Source organism: Typopeltis vanoorti, chromosome 26 (genome assembly GCF_054136105.1).
Source record: "Typopeltis vanoorti isolate ZY-2024b chromosome 26, IOZ_Tvanoo_1.0, whole genome shotgun sequence".
NCBI lineage: Eukaryota > Metazoa > Arthropoda > Arachnida > Uropygi > Thelyphonidae > Typopeltis > Typopeltis vanoorti.
In genome coordinates this window covers 18,391,519-18,414,876 of record NC_143574.1, presented here as the reverse complement: position 1 = coordinate 18,414,876, position 23,358 = coordinate 18,391,519, and the positions used below count along the sequence as shown (strand labels likewise).

Below are 23,358 nucleotides of genomic sequence, written 5' to 3'. Positions count from 1 at the left end.
TAATTGAAATTGTCGACAATTTCAATCTGTCTGCACCTGGCAGTGTTTTGGTGTTATTGATTAGTGTCCTCCATCTTCTGTCAATTAAAATATAGTCGATTTGATTCTTACATTGATTTCCAGGTGCTACCGATGTGTGTATAGTCTCCTCTTGTGCTGTTTGTACATTGTGTTAGTGATTGCTAATTCCCTTTCAATGTAGAACTTTGTATGTTGACAAAAAAGATAGTGTTTATGCATGGCATAAACTATGAAAATGTAATATAAAAATTTTCTTTATATAAACTATTTAAAGAAATTGGAAGAAAATTGTACACTGATGGTAGAACACAAAGGAATGCCAGGAACCAGACATATTAAGAAAGAACACTAAACAACATAAAAAAAAGTACAAATGCACACAATAATGGGAGCCATATAAGGAAAAAAAAAACCCCAGAAGAGTATGAATAGCTTTTAATTTTTCAGGAATTTACAACGTATACTAGAATATCAATTATAAAAAACTTTAATTAATACTTTCCTGTATTTTGGCAATGTTACATTGCCATCTTCAGGGATCACAAAAAACAATGATATGCACACACAGGCACTAACTCTGAGCAAATAAGGCTGAATAAAGGCAACAGAAATCGGGCCTAGAGTCACTGTTTAGGACTCTAGGTTTTAGGACCCCCCTCCCACCCCCTAGTGAACTAAATTGGATTGTCTTGACTGTTGTTCTTAAAATGTGTGCTTTCCAATTTGGGTCAATCTCATTCACCCAACTTTGTTGAGGTTTGTAAAGTTTTTTAAAGCTGAGGCAGATTCGATGAATAGTTTTTCATACTTATGTTTACTGCAGTGTAACAGAGTGGCCTTCTTCCAGTGTATCCTGTGGTAGGTATCCAAAGCATTGTCAGCAAGTCCTGAGTGGCTTTATTGATGGAACTGGATGTAGTCCTTGGGTTCAGATATCTTGATATTGACTGTCCTTGTTTGGCTGTAGTAGGACAGTTTACAACTGCAAGGGATCTGGTATACTCCTGGCAGGTCTAGGGGATGTGGTTGGTCTTTGGCGGAGCGGATAAGAGATGCCATGTGACCAAAGGCTCTGCACATCTATAGATGCACTAGCTTCACTCTTCTATGGAAGCAGATTGCAGCCACCTGCGTTCTCCTGGTCAACACCACAAAACTATCTATGTGCTGGAAGAAGAAGAAGAGCTTTCTGCAATGCTGAACATCAACCTACTAATGATCATCTTCGATGTCTCAAACACTTCAACTGACAGAGAATTTCAAAGAATATGATGTTGCGACATTAAGAAATTTAAGTCTACAAAAAAAATAACTCAGCTTCCAAACCTCAACCACAGTTATAAACCTATCTGCCCTTACTCTGAAGCAATTAGCACACTTGCATATATTTTAAGAAAAATGTATGTACTTGCATACATACATTTTAAGAATGTCAGCCCAACAGCCAAGACAACCCAGTTTAGCCCACTAGGCAGCACTGTTTAGGACTCTAGGCCTGATTTCTGTTGTCTTTATTCAGCCTCATTTGCTCGGTGTTATTGCCTGCATGCACATATCATTGTTTTTTGTGATCCCTGAAGATCATGAAACATTGCAAAATATGGGAAAGTGTTAATTTTTTATAATTAATATTCTTGTATACATTGTCAAGTCCTGAAAAATTAAAAGCTATGTGGCCCACTCAACCAGCAACATGTCTATCATAATGAACTTGGAAGTTATTTAACGCTCCCTACATTCACAATGCACTCCAACAATGCATTCCACTCATGTATAAGCTTATCTACACGAATGAAGAGTATGAATAGTGTTATAAAAAATGAAAATTCAGAATTAATGTTTATATTTCAGAATGTTACATTAGCTTAAGTTAATATCACTTACTTGAAATCCATTACAAATTACATATGCGCAGACTGTACCATTAAAGTCAAATTTAGATTTAAAAAATCAAAAATTCTAAATCAGAATAGTTTTTTACTGTACCTTGGATAAAGAATCTTTTCAAATACATGAGCTCTTACTCACACAAAGCTGCCATAACATTTTAATTAATGTTTGAATTAAAGAAGTACTGTGTTTGTACTATATTTCTTCTGTTTCAAGTTCTTTAAAGAGAGTCCCAGTAGTGTACAGTTGGTATTCCACATGGTGTGCTGTGGTAAGGCAACATTATTAAAAAAAACCCATTCTGGTTATACATCAGAACTAATTTTTGGGTGCACCAAATTCAATACTAATTGCACTTAGTGCTGCATCTCATTTACTATCCAGAATGACAACAATTCCCTTATCGTCTGGTATTGTACATAAGCAGGAGAGGATAGCCTTTATTATTTAAATTTTGTATGAATAATAAAGCCAGAAATGGAAAAAATAAGCACATTATAAACACATTAAAAATATGTTTATACAATAGGATAATACAAATTGCAAATTATTTGCACAATCACAAACATCCATGCCCATGGCAAGATTTGAACCTGCAGCCTTTTGGCTGGAGCAGATACTCTAACCACTCGGCGAGTTAGGCCAGCTATATATATATATATATTTTAAAAAATTGAATGACTAGAAACCGAGAAAAATTAAAACAAAGTTTAATAGCACAACTTGTATCAGCCTTCTTCAGGTGCACATTAAAAAATAAATAACCAGTGAAACATAAAGGAAATAATTGTAAACATCACGGAAAGTTAGTGTACATATATATTCAATGTTGAAGTCTGTGCATTCAAAACTTTCTCTCGTTGGCTTCATTGTTAGGCGTATACATGCATATAGCATCTCGCAAACGCCAGTATTTGATCGTAGCAGTCTGAAAGGTAATTCAGGTTGTTGTTGAGATGTAGGGGATTGAGAATGATTTCTTTTGATTCTGTTATCTTTCTTTCTAATTCATTGTGGCAACAGAAAATGTTATTAGACTTGCCCCATAGGACTGTATTGTGCTACGATCAAATACTGGCGTTCGCAAGATGCTGTACGCATGCATACGCCCAACAATGAAGCCAATGAGAGAACAGTTTTGAATGTGCAGACTTCAACGTTTCAACGTTGATATATATACGCTAACTAACTTTCCGTAATGTTTACAATTATTTCCTCTATGTTTTACTGGTTATTTCTTTTTTAATGTGCACCTGAAGAAGGCTGACACAAGCTGAAACTAGTTGTGCTATTGTTTTCATTTTTCTCGGTTTCTACTCATTTAACTTTTTTTAAAAATGTATTTCAACCAACAATATATATATTTTGACAAATGAAAGAACAGCTTCAAATACAACTACAACGTTTTCATGCTAATTATGTATAAAGATTGTCTATGTTGTTCATAGTCTTTTAACCCTCAATGTTTAGTGTTTTTTCTTTTATAATGTCACCTGAAGAAGGCTGTTACAAGCCGAAACTAGTAGTGTGTTTATATTAAAACCTTTTTAATTAAATCTCGGTTCTAGTCATTCAATTTTTTTCATAAAACTATGTATGTTAACCGAGTCAATGATCATTCTGACATATATATATATATATATATATATATATATATATGACTAAGAGTTTATATGGCACAACACCAGGATAAGATGATAAACATTTATTTTAATTGACAGCACGACATTTCATCCTAATTGCACAGGATTTCTTCAGATGTAAACATTCAAACTAGTAGACAGAACAATATGGACTAACAAAGGTAACGACTATTATGCAGTTATAGAAGAGACTGATGTTATTTTAAAATATTTCTAATTGTATGTTGCATTGTTCAGATCATTGTGCATGTTTACGCATTCACTTGCATGTGTTTGGCTAGTGAAGGCTAGCATTATCAGACAAATTGATACTTAGATGTTAATGCCATTAACATTGGATCAGAGTAGTGATCCTATCTTAATAAAGGGGATAAATACTACTTTGATTTTATATTCCTTAAATATTTTTGCTAGTTTTATGGAAATGGAGCTAACATATTGAAGCATGATGAATCCTTTTTCTTCTTCATTAGAAATTTTTCTGGTCTCATGTCGGTTAAGTAGTCTGGAGATGATGTGATCATTACAGCCAACATTGAAAGAAAGTGTTTTTTAAATGTTGATATTCTTTGTCAGTGACAAGTCAGCAGGCACTTGCTCTTAGTGTGGAAATAGCTAATTTTTGATATCTATAATGATGGGAAGAGGCATGCAGATATCTGTCGGTATGTGTATGCTTTTGAAATATAGAGACTTTTAATTTTCCTGATTCCTTAGTAGAAGGTTCAGAAATGGTAGTGACATGGACTACCTTCACTTCTGCTTTTTCAAAAGCAGATGTGTAGGTAGTCCATGGTTCCATACTAAGAGTATATCGTCAACGTACCTTTTCCATAATTTTGGTTTATGATGGTATTCTTCTAGGACCTTGTTTTCAAATGTTTCCATATAAAGATTTGCTAAAACTGGCAAAATAGGACTGTCCCATGGCTAGACCAGAGTTCTGTTTTTGTATTTGAAATATCCAGATGAAATACAGTATTTGGGGAATGCCATAATGTTTGTAGAGAATTTATCTTGTAGCAGTGCAAGTAAATCAACAGTAGGAACATCGATAAGCAGATTAACTATACCAACGCTTGCTAAAATGGCATGTCCATCAAGGATAATATTGCTGATGCTTGAAGCAAAATGCTCAGTTTTTAACCAAGGATGGTGATTGTCCTGTCAGGTCCTTAAGTAGTTTAGCCAAATGTCTGGTAAGAAGATATGTAGGAGAATCTATCCTTGCTATTGATGTAGATTGTCTATTTGAGAGTCCTGTATAGACATGGTGGAAGAGGACGAAGAAATCAGAGAGCTAGTCTGGTTTCTCTAACTCATAGGTTATTTTCAAAAGGTTATTGGTGTGATTTTGAAGCTTTCTAGTAGTCATGACCCATAACAGAGTAAGCATCAGTATTAAGATGCTGACTAACTTTGTAGTCATAATCATCTGAGCAAAGGATAACCATAGTATTTCCTTTACAGGCAGGATCGCTATGTCAGAATTGTTTCTAAGGTTATCGAGAGCAGTTTATTCTAAAGGTGAAAGATTATCAATAGGAATATGGCAAGTGCTGATTTGAACCAAGTCAGCGAGGCTTCTTGTGGAGTTAAGATAGACGTAGCTTATTCGACTTTTGCTAACAAAGTTTCTTTAGGTACTTTCCGGTGGCAGACTCAAAGTTAAGGCCCTTGCTGAGAACAACTTGTTTGACTGCAGACAAAACAAGCTTGCTTCTGACAACTGATTTTTCAACTAAATATTGATTATAAGGTTTTATCTTCCATATTTTGCCAAACATTAAGATATCAAGTTTTCTAATCAGTTTAGCTTTATTATAATCATAAATTCTATCTGCTTGTCTGTTGAGAATGCAAGTTACATTTTGCCATAGTGTTAACAAAATGTAATTTTCTGTTTTCAGAAATGTGAAGTAGACGCTTAGTATGTGTGCTTATATATATATATATATATATAAAGTTTTATTAGAAAAATATCGGTTTCCATACAGGTTTTTTATGTTAATTAGAATCAATAAGAAAGAAAATATGAATTTTGTTCTTTTCTTAATAAAAATTTTGACTATCTCATTCATAATGTCTTGTCTGATACATAATTTATTATATCAGTATTATTTTATTATTATTATTATTATTATTATTATTGTTCCGGACAACTCCAAGGAGTCAACAGACTCATCGAGGGAGGCCCTAACATCATGTCAAGAACACTATTTGACATTGACACAGTATCTATCATACCTTGCCTTGAACTCATTCACAGTCGTAGCACCCACAACAGACTCTGGAAGCTTATCCCACTCATTCACCACTCTCTAAGTAAAAAACCTAGCTCTAACACCCCTGCTAACCACATTCTTGCCTAGCTTCTATGTATGGCCCCTAGTCCTCCCACCACCAGTCCTATTCTCAAAAATATCTTCTGGATTAATCTTATAGAAACCCTTCAGTAATTTGAATGTCTCAATCATATCACCCCTTTTCCGCCTATCGACCAATTTTTGCAACCCACAAATCTTCAACCTGTTCTCATAAGGTTCATTCCACAGACCTGCTATCATCTTAGTCATTCGTCTCTGGATTTTCATAAGGGTTTATTGTGCTTATGAAATCAAATAGGAATAAGGCTATCTTATCATACTGGTGTAAATTATGATGTGCAATATGTAGAAGGAAGGCAAGTATTAGAAAAATCGGAAGTGAAGGAATCACAGGTTTATCATGATTGGATTAGATGTTAATAAGGCTATTGGAATGGATAACACATCACCACGTATTTTTATAGAATGTGCAAAAGAGTTAGCTGTGCCCTTGACCTGGTTATTTAACAAAAGTCTTGCAGTGAATATCTTTACAAACCAAATAGTACCACTCCACAAGCATGGTTCTAGGACAGAAATTTCCAATTATAGACTAGTCTGTATAACTGTAGATGTAGTCAAGGTGTTGGAGAGATTGGTTAGGAATAGAATACAAGATTGGGTTGATAGACAGTATGAATTTGTAAAAGGTAGATCCTGTTTAAGCAATTTACGATAAGATAATGAAAATGATATCTTCATGCAGGTTCAGGACACCAGAGTGTACAGATGATTTGAAATTATAAGTGACCATTACTTAGTGCTGAGCAAGATAAAAATGGATATTATATTGAAAAGAACAGTATGTAAGAGAGGTGTAAAAAGAATTAAGGTTGAGCAACTTTTACAGGTAAACTGTAGAATCAATTACACAAACATTATTGAAGAAAATTTGAAGCACTTTGAAAACAAGAACTAAAAAGCATATGACAAGATGTGCCTTTTCCAGATCTACACAACTTAAGTACATATCTTTATCATATTCCCATGATAAAGATATGTACTCATTCTCAACTATTTTTTGTAAAGTGAAAATCTGATCTTGACAAACTCTATTTGGCCTGAACCCAGCTCGTTTTTCTCCATTATACAGAGCAATACATTGTCTATATTTAAGTTACAAGTCAGCAGTTAGAATTGAAGAAAATAGAGGAAGATAGTTTGATGTAAAATCAGGGGTTAGACAATGATGCATATTATCTCCACTCTTATTCATCATCTGATCACAATATGAAAGAAAGTTGCATTAGGCCTGATATTAGAATTGGACATGTCAAACTCAGCTCTTTGCTTTACATAGATGATATTGTACTCCTAAACACATCTAGTACAAGAGTCCAGGATTGTCTAACTAAACTGTAACAAATTTGGCCTGAAAATCAGTAATAAAAAGAATAAAACTATGAAAATAGGCAGGAACATAGAAAATGTCAGCTGCATTCTGAATGGAGATCCTATAGAATAAGTAAAATATTTTGGCTATTTAAGCACAGTTTTTAGTGAAGATGGCAAATTAAATATGGAAATAATAGCAGAATAAGCAAAGCTGGTATGGTGGGTAGCAAGCAAGATATTAGAAAAGAACTTGTCATTGTTAGTAGTCAAGAATGTGTAAGCAGAGCTAATCTAAGGTGATATGTCCACTTAAATAGAATGGATGAGGAAAGGGGAGAGACCCGTAGGAAGACCAAAGTCTAGGTGAATTGATTCAATCAGAAGTGCCTTAGAAGCACAAATTGTTAGATATGACAATATTGGAATGTTTGCAAGTAACTAATTTGAAGAAAAATTGTTGATAGGAAATCACCCTTGAGGGTACGTCAGGAAATTGATGATGATGATCAAACAAAAGTCCTATCTTCATTCTTATAGTATTAAATTTTTCACTTTATTTAAATGCTGACAACCTTTTTTGTCCCTGAAACCATAAAAGTTTTATATCCTAGGAGAATAATGATCTGTCTAGATCTCTTTTGAAGTTTAAAAATTAAACCAATGATAAATATATGTAAATTTATATTGCATTGGAGACGTTTCTCTTCTATATAAAATTGTAAATTTACTTTGTTGAAAAACATTTCCTTTCAGGTGATATTCCACTGGACATCAGTATCAGACAGTCATCAGATACTGGCACACCTGTAGTTGTATCAAGACCAAATAGTCCCCAGGTAAAAATAAAATATATTAGGATAGAAATAAGAGTAAATAAGTTAAAACATTTTTAACTTTTTAAAATATATACATTCTACAATATGATTGCATAACTTTATTTGTAATAGTGCTTGTCTACTGGAAAAAGTCCTGCTGATATATGCAACACATCAAATCAAAAGAATCATGTATATGTATTACTTGTACTGTTTTTCTTGCTGATATGTGAAACATATCAAATGAAAAAAATTAGCACTTTATTAAAAAAATTAGCACTTTAGATGATTTAATCTTAGAATAATTACATGGACTGCAGTTGCAAGTAGAATATTCAACTGCGAGTCTTTAATCACAAAAGGAGTTTTTTTTTTTTTTTCATATCTTTTGCAAATGATCAATCATTATCCAGTCTTGAACAAAACTTTGAATGTCACTCAAGAATGGTTATAAAATCTATTATATTTACTACTTTGGATGGTGTAAATGTTAGATAATCAAGAATACCAATACCTTTTGGTTAGAACTTTTTCAAACCACTTGAGGCCTCCATTAGTAGTGTGGTGGTCTTACACTGGGTAATGAAATTCATTTACTCACCTAAATACATTCATAAACATCCATGTCTGCATTGGAATTTGAATTCATAGCTCACTGTTTTGGAGAGCAGAAGTACTTTGCATTTGGCCAACCTGGCCTATTAAATCACTTCTGGAATGTATTTTACCTCCAAAGTACTGTGGGATATTGTGATAATCCATATCAGTTAATATGTTATTGTTAGTTTAATGACTGCAGTACTTTGTTAGTATATAAAATTGAAAGTATGGAAGAGTGTAACTTCTTCCTGTTGATGAGATATCAGTAAAGGTTAAAGTTTGTCTAAAAAGTGATTCTTACTGTAAAATAGCAGATGGTTTATAGTAAATGTATTTTTCATTTTAGCAGATATGTTGGGTAACTTACTTATTGTGAAATCGACAATCATCAGTATACAAAAACCAAGTTCTGAAGTTTATTCAAATTAAGTGGATATTGAATCCAACATTATTTCTTAGCCGAATAAGAAACTCAAAGATAGAAAATCTAAGAGTTTCATGCCGAATATAGAAAACTATAAAAGTTCGGTAAGCCAACACGTGGTACATTCTGGGGCAACTTGTAGTAAAGGTGGAGTAAGTTCCTATCACTGTCCTTAGTATTTTCCCATAATGTACAACACAACTCCTAGGAGATGTATGCTGTTATACATTATGGAAGAAGGTCATTGTCCAGGCTGGTTTTGACCTTTTTTGAGGTCTCATCAGTGAGTAGGTAGATACAGATGTAAATACTGAGATTGCAGTAGTGCAGAGCTTATTTCTTTACTGTATGAATCGCCAAAAGGTGCACTAATAAATTACTGAGATAAAGAGCCACTAGCCTTCTCTTTGGCGAAGTAAGTCTTCACTTATCTCAGTAATTTGGTGTCTCAGTGGATAATGTTGGATTCAATATCCACTTAATTTGAATAATTTCTTTGCTGAAGTGAAGCCTATTGACTCTATATCTCAGTAAAGTTCTGAAATTATTTCATGTGCAAACTATTATTTGAATAGTTTGAATTATTAGAATAAATGGACGAAACCAAGAATATTATTCTTGTCAAGTATAATATATTACTCATTACGGTGTGAGAAAACTTTCTAGTCTCATTTCTCTGTTCTTTATTGCATGAATAAATTATCTTTTAGTTATTATCGAGATGTATTTTACCTGTTTTGTTGATCTCTCTCTCTCTTCTCATTTTTACCTATTAATTAGTGTGATGATGCTTTTTGACTCCTATAAAGTTATTTCAGTGTTGTTGTTGTTGCTATGCTATTTGATTTGCTTACTGGACAAAATAAGTAAGAGCCTTATTTAATGTCCCTCTTCCCCACATCCAAGTTTTAAACATGTCATTCTTTTAGAAAGAATGTAGTTTACAATTCCAATATGGATTTCAGTGAAATCCTAAATGGTCAGCTCATCTTCTGTTTTTGGTGATTAAAAATACTGTTCTGGTTGACAAAGTGAATAGAATTTACTTTCCTCAACAGCATACTATGGAAAATTACAGACAGTCCCTACTTATGAAAATTATCCTGAAAGGGCTATAGAAAAAAATTTCAAGTTATAAAAATTTTAGTTAATGTGCCTGTATTACTCAACTGCCACCTAACAATGGTGTTCCACAAGGCAGACAGTCCATGCTGTCTGCCTTGTGGAACGTGCACCTCCTCAATCTCACTTTATTACTGAACATGGATGTGCTGTGTATTCATACACTTTAATAATTTTTACTGTTTGCATGCACTGCAGTACAGTACAATCATGACTGAAAAAGGAACAATGGGAATAGATAATTGATGATAGACAGAAGGAGCCTCTGTAGCACAGTCAGTATAGACGAAGCCCTTTGGTTGGAAAGACCTGGGCTCGATTCCTGTCAGTGACGTGAGGAATATCTGGTCTCTTTTGACTAAAGGTGAGTTAATTAGTCTCATACAGAGATGGAGGGTTTTCCGCTCCTGGTAACATGGGTTTTTCATCCCTCAAAACAGGCAAACCAGTCCCGTGGAGACACACACACACACACACACACACACACACAGCTACAGTCATAAAATATACTATACTACATCAAGGAAGGTGACAGGAAACCACCTTGCTCATAATCATCTTCCTAGTATGGTAGCTACCCCCACCAACCGTATGGCTGAGGGAATAAGATAGATAGATAGAAATAGATGACATTTTAGCTTGTTATTGAAAGGTTTATGAAGAGAAGAATATGCTATTCAGTCATCTCTCAAATAATTTCCAAAGAAAGTTGATTGGCCAAATTAATTTTTTTTTCTATTTATACTGTATTATACTTTGCATATTATTAATGCAAAGTAATAATTACATATTGGATTGTAACTTGTGTGCGCATCCTGTGAATGAAACTAACAAAAATAGCCTTTAAAATATGTTAATGTACTGCATACACATACTTTAAATGTGTAAGCAATAGGATATGATTTACAGGTGGGAATGGGTTAAATATGACTTGCATAAAATTCGTCTTATATGAAGGTTCACAGAACATAACTCTGTGTGTCTGCTATGTGGAAGATAATTTCATGCAGGGTGAAATCTTTTCCTTATCCTGCTTATTGGAGGCCTAAAGTAGGTTGAAAAGTTCAATGTTTTGCCTCTAGAGGAAGGATTCTATGTTATTCTTAGCCCATCCACAACCCATAGTACTAAAGATGCTATGTTTCCAGTTTTTGTGAGTGGATAGATGTACTTTAGTTTCAACTTGCGGTACAGCAAATAGGGACTGAAGGCATATCAGTGACGCTGAACTTATATATATGGGTGTTCTCCTAATTATCTAGCTGTGCTTGAGTAATCCAAAATAAATTCTAAAACCATAATAGAAAGGGATGATTTGCAGGTCAGAGATTTTTTTATTTGGTTTTATATAAATTAAATAAAAAAATGTCCAATAAATTATATGCTTTGTGGAAGTTTTTCCACTTGGTTATACTATAAATTAAAGATGCCAAGAAATTATCTTCTTGATTTAATCCTTTATCCAAGTGTAATCAAACGTTTGCCCCTGAAATATTTTCAGGAACTGGGCAACTCATATATAGAGGCTAATGCCTTCACATCACTTGCCTTAGTATCCCATAATGCAAAGTGCATCTCCTTATCGACATGTATAATGCTGTGCATTATGGGAAGGGTCACTACCCAGACTGGTTTAGATCTTTATTTTCTCATCAGTGGGAGCTAGACCCAGAGGTGATACTAAAGTTGAATTCATATTTCCATATACGAGTAGCCAAAAGGTGTCACACCTTATTATTAAAATACTCTGGATTAGAGTTTTGTTGGAAGTTTTTCCAGCTGATTATACTATAAATTATCTTCTTGATTTAATCCTTTATCCAGGTGTAAGCAAACAAAGTTTGCGCCTGAAATATTTTCTGGACTGGGCAACTTGTATATAGAGGCTAATGCCTTCACATCACTTGCCTTTGGATAAAGGATTAAACCAAGAATATAATTTCTTGGCATCTTTAATTTATAAATTATATTCCTATTTAATCCTTTATCCAAATGTAAGCAAACAAAGTTTGTGCATGAAGTATCTTCCCAATTAGGCTACTTGTATGTAGAAGCTAATGACTTCACGTTAATTGCCTTAGTGTCCCATAATGCGAAGCACAGATCCTTTCGTGTGCGTGAAAGGTCTTATACCAGAGACTCTAGTTTTTCATCCTGCAAAAAATGAAACACATCCCATGAATACATATATCTACAGACATAAATACTTATTGTTCAGCAAGGAAGGCAATAGAAAACCCATCTTATTTTATTTTCCGAGTAAAGTAGCATTGCTACCTACCAGCCATTAAGTTGAGAAGAGAAGAAGGTTGGATTTATCAATAATGACACATGCTTCATTTACTTTTTCTCCTAGGTAAATATTATTTGCATCTGGACAACTCTGTGGAGTCATTGTAGGTAACTCACATTATTCATCACTCTTATTCACTCTCATGGAATGACCCCCCCCCTTATTCTTTCCTCCCTGCCATCTGTTGCAAAATTTCTTCTGGATATAGCCAATAAAATCCTCTTATATTGAAGAGTAGATGTGATTGAGCAATTTTGCATGACACCTTTTCTGAATATTGATTTTACTTGTTGGGATGCTATCCTCTGATGATTGCTTTATCGTTTTGGTGATAGTTATTAAGTTATAAGAAATAATAACATTTATTTATCTTTTGGTTTCTTTCTGTTAATGGTATCAAAGTTTATAGTCTATGAAATAGCAGTGCAGTTACTCTCTAACAAATTGCTTCTGAAGTCAGCCTACTCTTCATTCATCATTTCCTTATAGGTTCTTTATCCTGTTTTGAATTATTCATGAAAATTTTATAAGCATTGCCTAGTAAGTTAAATGGTCAATGGTTTCTACATTTTTTTCTATTATAAATGAGTCATTTATAGAGCAGTAGAAATGTTTGAGTACAAAAAAGGAGTGTAGGTTTGGATAGTAGTTCTAGTAAGGGACCAAAAGTATGACTGCCATTTGTACATAACAAGGTTCTGTGTTTTGGGCCTCTTTCAAAATCAATTTTGGACGTGACTTTGCTTCATGTGTTCCCAGCTGCTTTAGTATAAATAGAAAAGGAAGTTAGAGAATTTGATGAACATTATCTGCATGCCTCTTCTCTTGAATGGCCTTGATAAGCTTAGGTAAGCAACAAGAATTTAAAATAAATGGAGAATAAATGTTCCCCTATTCCTAAACCTATATGAATTGTTTTAATGATGTGTTTAATGCAAATGCTTGTGTAAGCAGACTGAAAACAATGATCCAGCCAAGGAAATGATGAAAAAGTCACAAAGGTCAAGAATACAAAGTGGAATCCACTTTGTATTCTTATAATTTGGTAGCTAACCTGAAAACCTCCTGAAACAGTACTATTAGATTCAGCACAGTATGCTATCCTGCAACTGGTGTGCAAAATAACCATTTTAAAGCTGTATCCTTAAAATAAATACCGAGTTTCTCCATGATATTCATCTTACTCGGAAAACATTTCTTATTGCATGCGGGAAAAAATAAACCAGAACTTTGCTGTGGAGTCCAAATGGGGTCCAGCCACTTTCAAGCTTTCACTAAGCAAACTGGTGATAGTGGTACTGTACATGATGTAACATTTGTAATAGGTAGAAATAAACTACAGTAATTACTGAATGGCTAATATTTATTTCATTAATGTACATTTTAAGAAAATAATATTTAACTAAATAGGTGTCCTTTATTGTTTCTTAAATTGTGATACCTAAGTATCACAATTTGACTTCTTTCCTTGGAAAGAAGTCAATGGACACCATAGTGTGAAAAACAAACAGCTATGGCACCCACCTTAATAAGATGTAGGACCTCTTTTCACTGCAATGACAGCAGCAGCAATCCTATGAGGCGTAATTTCCACAAGTAAGTCTACGATAAAGTCCTGGACTTTTGTGGGATGGATGTTCAACAGGGTTGAGATCAGGGCTTTCTAGAGGTCAGTCAAGTGTAGTGATATTCATGTCCACAAACCACACAGTTACAGCAGCTTTATGACAAGTTGCATCATCTTGCTTAAAGAGACAATGGTCAGTTCTGTAGAAATGCCACTAAGTAGAAAGCATTGTCCAGATACCTCTCAGTTCAGTGTTTGTGGTACTACAAACCGAGGTCTGAGACCAAACAAGGAAAAACAGGACCATACCATCACATCACCACCACTGAATTTCATATTTGGAGTTATGCACTATGGTAAGAGACGTTCATTGGGTATCTGCCACACTTGTACCCATCCATCTGCTCAGTAGAGGGTAGTGTGATTCGTTGCTCCATAATACAGCTTTCCAAGCTTTCACATCCCATTGTATATGCTCTTTGCCACTGAAAACAACGCTGCATCTTGTGGTCCTACCATGGCAACCAATGTTGTGAGCCTCAGTTCTGAATGTGTTGTGTTGATGCCTGGAAGTCTGCATTCAGCATGTTGGCCCACGAATGGTGGTTTTTACATATTATCTTTTGTAGCACTTATGGCCAAGTTCAGTGAGTATGGTGGGTCATCCACTGCAGGTAGCACTTAACTTCCTGCGCTTCCATCTCAGTATGGTATCACTGATTGTTGACCTGGGATGGCCCAATTTGCTGAACAGATAGGCCTACAATATGGCATCCTATCACAATGCCTCTTTCAAACTCTGTCAGTTCTCTTCTCACAGTTTCATCCAGACACAGTTGCACCATACTCCTCCAATTTACACTATACTGGCTACAAACATGACTCGTTACATGGCATGATGCACCTTGCCCATAGGGGTGTCCGTTGACTTCTTTCCGAGCAGTATATTACATACGAGAAATTATTTGACTTTCAAATGATCAAACCTTCAATTAAGCAACCTTTTAATGGGTTAATGTGTAAATTGATATCTGTACAGCACCATGTAATTGTACCTTCAGTTATCCAACCAGTGAATTGTCCCATTATGGTTGGATAATTTAGAGATTACTATATCCAGAAGTGTCTGTTTATTTATTTTTTTGATTTTTAGCAATCAATTTTTTAATCTGATAGTACTTAAAGAATTAATTCTCTCTCTCTTTTTTTTTTTTTTTTTTGCTTTTCAGATTTTGAACTATAGATATGATACTTCATGTTATCAACCCTTTTTTATTCTTGCAGGCGTAGACTTCTGTGGCTAATTGGTTCAAAAGATATATTTCGGTGATTACACATTTTTTTTATTATTCAGTTATATAAAACACTGAAATAATAGTTCCCGACAAGTTTTGTAAATCGTGGGATTTACATCTTCAGGGGGTAAATAGTATAACTTAAAGTTTAAACAAGAGAATTAATAAATACAAATCATAACCATCTGGCTATTCATAAAATTCAAATAACAGAATGCAGATATATAACGTTATTGACGTTGAACAATACTGGACGATGTCACGTGTTCTTGTTCTTGTTCATACAGTCCGAGCTCAGATTGAGGTAGATTTTTTATTAGAGCTGACCACACTTGATGGAGAATTAAACCTTGATTTTTATTGCATTGGGTTGGGTTTTTTAGCATATTAGCAGCTTCTTTAAATTTTCCTATATAACTGTTGTTTTCTATGTATGACATTAAACGTGTGGACAGACTTATGTGTTCGTCGAACATGTTGTTTATTATTTTAACGGTATAATAGAACACAGAAACTAAGTAAATAATTGATTTATTAACTTGATGCTGATATTTCGCTGGTATTATAACCAGCATCTTCAGAGCACAAAAACACTGTTTGTCACAATACGCGAGACTAAAACAACATGGTGTACATTAACAAAATTGTAGCAGCAACACAAAGACTAGAGTCCTGATTTTGGCGCCCTCTATCTGAAAAAAAAAAAAAAAAAAAAACGCTATCATATATTGCTAGAGTCCTAGAAAAGTGCTAGTTTTTCCTTAATATGACTGTCTCCCAGATCTTCGGCAAGTTAATACAGCCATATTTGTTGAGATTTGGAGTGTGTTTTAGGGCTTCTGTCGCCTCTAAGAACAATCTCTCTGATTTATATGGGTTTCTGTGTAGTACTTTTGTGTTTTTCCAGTTGATCCTGTGTGCAGGGGTATCCAGAGCATGGTCTGCTAGGCCCGACTTCCCATAATGATATTTCCGGACGTATCGTTTATGTTCGCTGATGCGGATATTCACAGTTCTTCCTGTTTGACCGTAGTAGGCTTGATTGCATGAGCAGGGTACTTGGTAGACTCCTGGATGTGATAAAGGAAGAATGCTGTCCTTGGGTGAGCGGATGAGGGTGGCTAATTTGCTACATGGTCTGAATGTAGTGCGTAGTTTATGTTTAATGAGAATTCTTGAGATCTTTTCGGATGTGCCTTTAATGTAAGGGATGGTGACTGTTTTGTTGTAGTTCTCTGTGGTGGATGGTGGGAGGGGTTTCTTAGGAGTGTTTAGTATTTTGTTTTTTGCCAGAGTACATCGTGTCCAGTGGAAGTGGTATGGAAAGCAAGACCCATTTTTTGTTCTCTTTTGTATTGTACGTCTTTTTGGTGTTCAGCCATGCGTATTTCTCCAGATCTTCCTGTCTGTCCTACGTAGCAAATCCCGCAAGAGCAATGGATTTTGTAGCCTCCTGGTTTTTTAAGAGGATGATGAGGTGGTTTTGGTGGATGTAGGAATCTTGAGAATTTTTCCAAAGGAACGAAGGCTACTTTTATGTTGTGTTTGTTCATTAATTTGGCTAGCTTATCTGTAACATTTTTGATATCTCCAGCACACAAGAAAGATGTAATGAAGAACTAAAATACTTAACACAAATCCTCCAACAGAATGGATATGAAACAAAAACCATCAAAAGAATCCTTAAATTGCCTCCAGCAATAACACAATAAAACAGGATTACAAAAACGCAATGTTGCAGATAAGCTAGCCAAATTAATGAACAAAAACAACATAAAAGTAGCCTTCCTTCCTTTGGAAAAATTCTCAAGATTCCTACATCCACCAAAACCACCTCATCATCCTCTTAAAAAACCAGGAGGCTACAAAATCCATTGCTCTTGCGGGATTTGCTACGTAGGATAGACAGGAAGATCTGGAGAAATACGCATGGCTGAACACCAAAAAGACGTACAATACAAAAGAGAACAAAAAACGGGTCTTGCTTTCCATACCACTTCCACTGGACACGATGTACTCTGGCAAAAAATGACAATGTCATACATAGAAAACAACAGTTATATAAGAAAATTTAAAGAAGCTGCTAATATGCTAAAAAAAAACCAACCCAATGCAATAAAAATCAAGGTTTAATTCTCCATCAAGTGTGGTCAGCTCTAATAAAAAATCTACCTCAATCTGAGCTCGGACTGTATGAACGAGAACACGTGACATCGTCCAGTATGGTTCAACGTCAATAACGTTATATATCTGCATTCTGTTATTTGAATTTTATGAATAGCCAGATGGTTATGATTTGTATTTATTAATTCTCTTGTTTAAACTTTAAGTTATACTATTTACCCCCTGAAGATGTAAATCCTACGATTTACCAAACTTGTCGGGAACTATTATTTCAGTGTTTTATATAACTGAATAATAAAAAAATGTGGTGTAATCACCGAAATATATCTTTTGATACTTTTATTCTGGTTTTTTTTTTTTTTTTCAGATTATACTTACTGCAAGAAAACAGAATATGAAAAAAATATATATATGTATATACCGATGAGTCTCTGACTCCATTGGAGATTAGATGTTAATAATAATTACTAAAAGCTACCTAGCAATATCAGATTAATGAAGTAATGCAACATCAGAATTTTAAAAACTTTAAATGTATTTATTATTAAAATGTTGTTGTTTTCCCCTTCAGGCTCACATATATAGAGAGATTGCCCAAAATGTGGTGAGCAGACTACCTCAGTGGAAAGATCCATTTTCTGTGACAGGGATGCCAGCATAACCATTCTCTATAATTAAATTATGAAACTGTATTAGTCATATTTGTAATATGGTTGTTAAAGGAAAAAAAAAGAGACATTTAATGAAGTAGTTTTTCATTGTACTGTGTTTGTTCTCATGAAGTTTTATCAGAATTACAGAAGGGAACTGCAATGATTGAATAATTTTTGTAAACTTAAGACAATCTCAAGGAACTATACAGGCTTTTACAAATATCCATGCCCACAAGTGGAATTCAAACCCACAACCCATTGGTTTGGGAAAATGGGTATGCTAACCAAGATGTAGAGCTTGCAATATGAACTGTTGTGGTTCGTAAGAACATTTGCATTGCAAAATATATGCAGCTAATTAAATCAACTGTACATAACTTGGTTTGCCAGATTTTACAATTAGCATTATCAAGAGTAGTAAAGATAATTTTGTCACCTAGCATGAGACTGCTACCTCTTGGAGATCTAAAGTGGCTCAAGAAAAGTCATAGTGTAGAATTTATGGAGACACAAACACACGTTGGAGTAATTACTTTACTTATAATTAAGAAAATAATCCTTGATGTTTTGACCTCTATATCAAGTTCATCATCAGGAAAACATACATATGTACAGAACAAAGCGACATTACACTACACAAAAGTAAAATAAATTTGAATGCTTTGTTGATCATTTGATTGATCTCTGGCGGAAAAAAATTATACAAAAATATAAAAGAAATTTTTATACATACCAGTATACTAATATACAAATAATAATAATGATAAACCTAAATAAATAAAAAAAGTTTTATAGAACTACATTAAACACATCTCTAAAGTCTTATATTATGATTTTCTTGTATTGGGGATGCTATTTAGATTGCAGATGGGTCCTTCAGATTCTCGGAATTATTAATCCATTTTTATTAAGTCGGATGATGTTTCAACATCTCAAAGGCATCTCTAAATTTTATTTCAAACCAGGATTTGGTGTCTTTCCAGTTGATTCTGTGACATGCTTGAAGTGCGTGGTCTGACAGGCCTGTTTTATCATAGTGGAGGAATTTAATTTAATATGGCATTTATGCCATCTTTTCTTGTGATAGTACACCCTGTTTCTTCTCTGTACGGTTGGTTGCAGGTGCACTGAATTTTGTAAACCTAGGTAGGGAAGGAGATCTTCAAACCTCTTGCAAAATTAAGAAGTATACTCAACTCATCCAAAGATCCCTTGCCTGCCCAGGGTTTACAAAATTCAGTGCACCTGCAATCTGCCCTACATAGCAGAAACAGGGTGCACCATCACAAGAAAAGATTAACATAAATGCCACTTTAAATTCCTTCACTATGGTAAAACAGGCCTATCAGACTCACTTCAAACATGTGACAGAATCAACTGGAAAGGCACCAAATCCCTACCCCAAAACCTGGTTTGAAAGAAAGTTCAAAGAAACATTTGCGATGAATCTTAACAAATCTCAGGTGGTATGGTCACTTAAACAGAATGGAAGGAAAGATTAGCAAAACAAGCGTTCTCTGCCAGGTTGGTAGGAACAGCCAGAGGAAGACCAAGAAATAGGTGGATTGATACAGTACAAAGTGCCTTAGATGATAGAAATATAAGATCTGATAATATTGGAGTCTTGACAAGCAACAAACTGATTTGAAGAAAAATTGTAGATAGGAAGTTATTAATGATGTAAATTTTTCATGTAGTACTATCATATCCTGTACACTGCTTGAGGGTACAAATCAGGAATTTGATGATGATGATAATAATTCCAAGACTCTGGAGGACCCATCTGCAATTTATATAGCATCCAGAACATGATGGCAGCATTCCCAACACAAGAAAAACATAATATAAGAGGACTTTAGAGATGTGTTTAATGTAGTTCGACTATAAAACTTTAATTTATTGTTATTATTTGACACCTCCAGGGAGTCTAAAGACTCATCGAGGGAGGGCACTCAATCCACCAATGCCGTCTACCACAAGCCACCACCACTAGTTTTTCCACAGACAACCACAAACATCCTGCAGCCTTTTGGCTGGAGAGTGGATACGCTAACCACTCGGCCAGCCAGGCATTTATATTTTTTTCCCAACAGAGGTTAGGGTAACTGATCAATAAAGCATTTATATTTATCTTACTTTTGTGTAGTGTAATGTAGCTTGTGTTCTATATGTATGTTTCCCTGATGATGACCTAGATATAGAGGTCGAAACATCAATTATTCTAACGTGTGTTTGTGTCCATAAATTCTTCACTATGAATGCTGGCCACCATGTAACCTTAAAAGAAAGAAAGTTTCCTGTTTGGTTTTAAGAACTGGGAAACCAGATCATCTAATTCTTAGCCCATCCCATGATGTATCGTACAATATGTTTACAGCCTTTCATGGGTGGAAATCATCTAAAAAGCAAAATATATTTGAGAAGCTAGCTTTGTCCTTTTCTAGGAACAAATACCAATTTGATTATCTTGCATTGAGAAAAAAAAAGCATTTAAGTTAGCTTTTTTTAGTGAACTAAACTCAATAAACTTACCATGAAATCAATAAAATACTTTCCAGTAAAATGCTTTAATGATCAATTATCTAAAAATATAACCATTTGTATGCAGAATAGCATAAAAAAAGACATGCTCCATATCAAAAGGTAAAGATTTTACGCAACTTTGAAAAACAAAATGCTTTTCTCAAAATGATGCTATAGACCACATATGGGCAACCCCTGGCCCTCTACTTTTGATCCAGCCCTAATCTATTTCAGCGAAGTTCATCTGATTCATGGTGGGAGAAAACATGGTGTGTTCTACTAACTCACATTAAGCTGACATCATATGACTTGCACAAAACACACTATGTTTTCTCCAACCAAGGTCTCTTTCTCACTTTGATTAGCGGCGTGAGTGAACGTGTTACAACGTATCAGTTCGGTACTTGCATTGGTGTTGTGCTTTGTTTGGTGCCTGCATTGATGTTATGTTCTGTTCGGTGCCTGCGTTGATGTTGTGTTCTATTTGGTGCCTGCGGTTTAGAAGACAGAATTGGTTCGTGAACTGTATGGACATGTCAAAGCTTTTTGTAATAAACTAAGATTGTTGGAAAGTCAAATAATAGCTAAAAATTGTTATAATTTTCCTACTCTAGCAACTCATAAAAATATCCCTTATAATTGTTATGGACATGAACTGAAGGCACTAATAGTAGAGCAATTTGATACAAGGTTTGCCGACTTCAAAAACAAAGGCTCCACATTCGCTATACAGTATTTGCTCGTCCGATGGATGCTGATGTAAATAATGTGCCAGAAAACTTACAGATGGAACTTATTGAGCTTCAGGCGGATTTAGTGCTAAAATCACAATTTAACAATTTGCTTTGACAGATTTTTATAAATTTTATTTGGTAGAAGAAAAATATACAAATTTATGCGCCTTTTCAAGAAAAATCATTTATCTTTTCGGCAGCACACATATATGTGTGAACACTTTTTTCGAGGATGAAATACAATAAATCAAATATTCGGACAAGAATAACGGACGAAAACCTCGAAAATTCTATGCGATTATCCTTAAGTAATATTAACGTCAATATTGATAGTCTCTTAGTTGAAGTACAAAGCCAATTTTCCCATTAAATTGTTATGTCGTTGATTATATATTATAAAATTTATGTAGAGCTTTATACCAAAGCATTATATTATAAATAAATGAAATATGAAGTAGCAACTTGTTTTAATTCATTTAATATTAATTTATTTTATTTAATAATTTGGTCTGGCCCTTGACTCAGAGACAGAATGATAATTTGGTCCCCGAACTAGGAAAGGTTGCCCATGCCTGCTATAGATGTTAGACTGAAATCAGCATCCATTCTTTTAGAGAATCAAGCTCACTCTATCAAATATGTTTTTCCTTTGGAGAGCATAGGTTTTATTTTCAAAAATTTTGGAATAACTATGTTTTCTCTGCATTTTTTTAGATGAAATAGTGAACATACTTATCTTACATGAAGTTTTAATCATACTGCAACATATCACTAGGTGTCCATAGGAAACCAATTCACACTAGGAGATATTTTTACCAGCTCAACAGATTCTGACAGATACCATTACAAAGAAGAAAGAATTTAACGGTTGCTTCCCCCCCCCCCAAAAAAAAAGATCTTTTAAAAAAAATTATTTATCAAAAAAACCTGTATGTATTGCCAAAAATGTCAGATGTAAACTTTCTATCTTCTCCCCATACATTGACAGGCCTCTAGACTTATGGCTTATATATTAAAAATGTACAGCAATCCCTTGATTAGTGTGCCTAATGCATTCTTTAAAACAGGCGCACTAATCGAATACAATAACCTATGGGAAAATGTATAATTTCTTCCTCAAATTTCTTTTTTGAACCTTAATTTTTTTTATAAAAGAATTAAGGTATGTCTAGGCCTAGTTAAAGGAAAACCATAAAGCTGAAAGACAATAAAACATATTCAGAATATAAATTTAATTATTCTGCTTCTTAACAAAGAATTGAGCTAACGTAGTTTGGCGGGCATTTTGTTTCTTTTTTTCATACAACTGACGGTATGGCCTTATTGTCTCTTCTACAAATTTTACTGCTTCTCTCTTCATCAAGGTCAGCCTCTAAGCATTGCTGCTTAAAAACTTCTATTGTATGAAAAATATTTTCAAATTGTTTCTGTGAAATTTCTTTTGGCTGACTATCAGTGGTTAAATTTTCTTCATATTCTTAGGGATATTCCCACTGTGCATCTATATTTAGCAGGTTGGAATCACTCAATTCTTCAGAATTGAGTGATTCCAAATAAGATTTAATTAACTCTTGGGCATTATCATTGAGGGGGAGAAAGAAACAAAGGACGTACGAATTGGTCGCCAACACGTGAAATCATGTGCTTTATAGATAAAATTTCCCAACTGTTATACAAGCAAAATAGTTACCACTTTAAAAACTACAATGATCATAAAAGAGAAGTTAATTTTCCGACGTGTAATAATAAACAACTCATCCCAGAAGATGGATTGATTACCCTATTATCGGAATGGATTCTCCTTTTTGTGACATGCGCAGAAGCGTCAAAGGGTCTCGAATCTGTGGGCGGACTATAGCAGACAACATAAATTTTGGCGGTAAAAATTTGGAACATAGTGTACATGGAAGTAGTGTAATATACCATTAAAAATAAATTTGTAAAATGTTTTAA

The 23,358-nt window shown here is 34.3% G+C and overlaps 1 protein-coding gene across 2 annotated transcripts in view; it reads left to right on the top strand.

Annotated features, from left to right (window-relative positions):
• The window catches only part of Nubpl (NUBP iron-sulfur cluster assembly factor, mitochondrial), a 115,180-nt gene extending 97,005 nt beyond the window's left edge, over window positions 1–18,175 (top strand). For both annotated transcript variants that reach the window (XM_090414921.1, XM_090414920.1), the window contains 2 exons: window positions 8,009–8,091; window positions 18,067–18,175. In XM_090414921.1, coding sequence (XP_090271047.1) covers window positions 8,009–8,091; window positions 18,067–18,156 — 173 coding nt within the window. In that variant the 3' untranslated portion in view covers window positions 18,157–18,175. The remainder of the gene's footprint in view (window positions 1–8,008; window positions 8,092–18,066) is intronic.
• Window positions 18,176–23,358: the final 5,183 nt, after the last annotated feature.